The 3,670-nt window shown below is 41.8% G+C and overlaps 1 protein-coding gene across 1 annotated transcript; it reads right to left on the reverse strand.

Annotated features, from left to right (window-relative positions):
- Positions 1 to 936: 936 nt before the first annotated feature.
- On the reverse strand, positions 937 to 2,862 carry LOC101851589. The gene has a single exon (XM_013085239.2). It carries the CDS (start codon positions 2,589 to 2,591, stop codon positions 1,509 to 1,511), a length of 1,083 nt encoding a protein of 360 aa, XP_012940693.1. The 5' UTR covers positions 2,592 to 2,862; the 3' UTR covers positions 937 to 1,508.
- Between the last annotated feature and the right edge of the window lie 808 nt (positions 2,863 to 3,670).

Here is a 3,670-nt window from a genome sequence, read left to right on the forward strand (position 1 = left end):
TGAGTATGCTCTTGGTGCTGTTCAAGTGTTCGTCTTCTTCACTAAGTCAGTCAGTCTCTTTTCCTTCCGGGCAGGTGCTGTGAGCCATACATTTTTGTATGATTCTTTCAAAGACTTACCACAACCTTACTGTGTGTAGACCAAGGCGACTCTTGGACTGTTCTGCAGTAGTAGACAAGGCTGTACGAAGCACCATGCCGTGAGCCCTCGAGTTTTTTCTGAATGTTAACGTTACATGCACAGTGCAGGCCATAGGAAGACAATACAAAAAAAGCGTGACGACAAAATAATTTAATAGATTTAAGTCCCACTTGTGTGTTTAGACAGAATGTCTTGAACGGTTCCAAATTTATTTAACATTTAGGTCTGTGCTGTACATAGTGTGAGCTATTTTTAAAACTCACAACTCTACAAATGGATGACCAGAGCTTTTCAAATAACAAACATCCATCGCCCTTATCTCCTCTTCTTCTTTTTTGTCTGTGTTTGTTTCGCTCTAGTAACACTTCTAATATTATTTAGCACTTATTTGACCCTATTGCACTGCAAATGCCGTAAAACTCTTACTAAAACATAAAGAGATGTTTCGTATTTTACAACAAAGCTTTGTAGTTTGGCTTTTCATGCGATAAATGTTACATTTTTAGCGTGCTTGATCAAATGACTCAAATAGAAATATACGACACAATCCAGACGACGTTGTGTTTGGGGAAAGCAGGAGAGAGACAAAAGACGGGGAACTTACTACATGTATTGGGACACTTCTAACACGCTATTTTATTGTGTATATAAAAGTGATTTGTTTTATAGTCATAAATAGTTATAGATACTCCTTCGTCTCACCTGAACTTGAAGTCCTTGAGAGGTTTTGAAATTATTTAAACACGTTTTACAATAACCAACGTATAGGTTTAAAACCAACCAAAACACTTGACAGGTGACTTCGGCAGATTTATTCAGAAAAAAAATCTATTCACAGGGTTACAGCGAGCTGTGGGCGCTCTAGCAGCCCGTTAGCTGAAAAAGGTAGAACATACCAAATTAGCGCAATGATAGGTCCTTGTGCGAGAGCATGATTCTGAGTGTGGTCCTTTCTACAAGTTGGGTTTACGAGTGGCTGGGGAAAGAGGCAAAACGAAATCATGGTCAGATCGTGAGTCGTGACCCACACTGAGTAGACTGAGAGACAGATTTTAAAAATAATTATGAGTAAACAAAACGGGTGGCATTTAACCTTTTAAATGGGTATTGTGAAATTATAAAAACCGCCTTTTAACAAGCAAAGATATTAACAAATATAAGGGGGTGAGATTAGGGTGTACCGGGTATATTATAATGATGGGGATGTCTTTGTTTACGGCTACCTATAAATTCCATTTGAGTCAATGTGAGTTCTAACGGAAATTATAAAAGAGGAAAGAAGGTTCCACAACCCTGTGTTCTCAGTACAAGATGCGGGGTCAGAACGGTCGAATTGTTGGAGTCTTGGCTTTCATGAAGCTCTTGGATCAAACTCCTGAGGTCGTGTGGGTAACGCTCTGTTTGTTGACAGGTTTGTTGCTGTCTGCCTGAGGTTTGCGAAGGCAGATTAGGCGTAAAAAAGTGTCCCGAAACGATGTGCTCATTTTGTAGAATATGAAAAAATTTATCGCCCCATTCAGTAAATCAAAAACCCAAAGAAAATAGCATACAAACACAAAGAGGTTGTGATACTCTCTCAGGAAATAAAATTCATAAATGAAATATTTGGCCATGTACAAAGCTATTCTTGGTGAAAGGTTGAACACGTAGACGCCGATGATGACCACAAGCATCTTGACCACCTGCCTGTCCCGAGAAGACAGTTGGGAACCGCTATCAGATTTTCCTACCACGTCAGCGTTACTGGCCCTGAACTTTGAACCTTCTCTCAGTTTTGATACAATGATAGAAGTGGAGACGACAATTACGACAAAACTAACAGTCGGCCAGATGATGCCCGACAAGTTATAGTATTCAAAAAGTGGTCCTCTGTGCTCGTAGAAAAAGTCGTTGTACCTGTAGAAGGCTGTTGTTGTGTTATACGTTGGGTTGTACAGCCAGTAAATGTCGTATATGCCGTAAATTACAACGAATGATCCAAATACGACAACAGAGATCCCAATGCAGACGATTAGAGTAACTTTGGGCGTGAGAAGCCACTTGACCTTGAAGGGAATGCTCACACAAAGACATCTTTCCACGGCGACGTACGCTGCCAAGGCACTGGTCACGTAGCTAGAGAAACAGATCAGATAATTGAAGATAACCACTGAGATGTTGGTCCAGCTCTCGGCGTCTGCCTTGGACAAGAGCTTTATAGGGCCTGCCATTCTTTGCATCGCGCCGCCCAGACACTTGGCGAAGTCCCACAAAGCAATGGTTGTCATGGAGATATTTACGCTCTCGCTGAAACCTTGTTTGGCGAAGACAACGATGACAAGCATGTTAGAGATTACTCCAACAATGGCAATGACGAAAGAGAAGATAAAGTCCATGACAAGTTCAGAAATCGCTCGCATTTCATTGGTGAAGAAAATCTCAGAGGGTCTGAATGCACGCGTTCTATCCATGATGGTGTCGGTTTTTATATTATCACTGGAACCTGAAAAGAAACGAATGGTTTTAAATCATACCTGAAAAGAAGATATAACCTATCGTTTACTGCGTGTTTGTAGACAATCATGAATTAAATGCTTCAATCTGCCAGGAATGTATTATTTCATTGATAATATTCAAATAAGAAGATAATGCTACCTACCTTCTCCTTTAACTTTATACAAACCAATGTACAGGACGACGGGCTGGGGAGATCTTGCTCATGGCCTAGAGGTTAAGGTGTTCGCCTCTCATTCAATAGGTCCCGGGTTCGAATCCGAATAGCAGCAAAAATTTTTCTTCTCTTAAATTGTCTTCGTTCACCTCCTTTCCTGCTCTCTAGCAATGTTCTGTCGTTTCCTTTCGCCTCTACTATCTGCCCCCACACCCTCACCTCCTTTGCCCCCTCCTCTGGGCTCCTGGCTCTTTCTGTAGCCTTTCTACTGCTACTCCCTGACTCCTTTTTACTGTAGTCTTTCAGCCATACCCCTGATCTTATGGAAGGAAAAATCTACACCTAGCCTTCTCGGACAAGGGTGAAAGATCTTGGAAGTCCCGTGTGCAAATTGCGCATGTTAAAGATCCCTTGGTGGTCCAAAATCGAGTAGGGTCCGCCGCCACCCGGGCAAAAATCAATATTTCCTACCAAGTGAAAATGTATAATGTGTCCCGCGTGCTCATATGACCTTATACAGTTGCGAGCGCCGCAAAACACTAACCCAAGAAAAGGAAAGCGTAAAGATCTAAAAACTGTTCTTCACACTCTATTTTTATTCATTTCACCTGAAAAATAGAACAGCTAGATCTGTGCGTCGTGATCGTATGCTTCTATATTCCGAGTAGCCTAGAAACAGAAGGTGCGATCTCCACCAACGCGAGACTGAATATTCCTGTACTTCTTTTTTTCCGCCCGCATTACGTGTGGAGTGAGAGAAGAAAACCGCGAAGAATGGCCGGAAGACGAGATCGGTTACCAGTTCCAGCATAGCAACAAAGTACCGCATGATTTTGTTCATTGTTTGACCACCTACCCCAACCACAACCCTTTTTTCAA

This window comes from Aplysia californica, unplaced genomic scaffold (genome assembly GCF_000002075.1).
Source record: "Aplysia californica isolate F4 #8 unplaced genomic scaffold, AplCal3.0 scaffold00358, whole genome shotgun sequence".
Taxonomy (NCBI): domain Eukaryota; kingdom Metazoa; phylum Mollusca; class Gastropoda; order Aplysiida; family Aplysiidae; genus Aplysia; species Aplysia californica.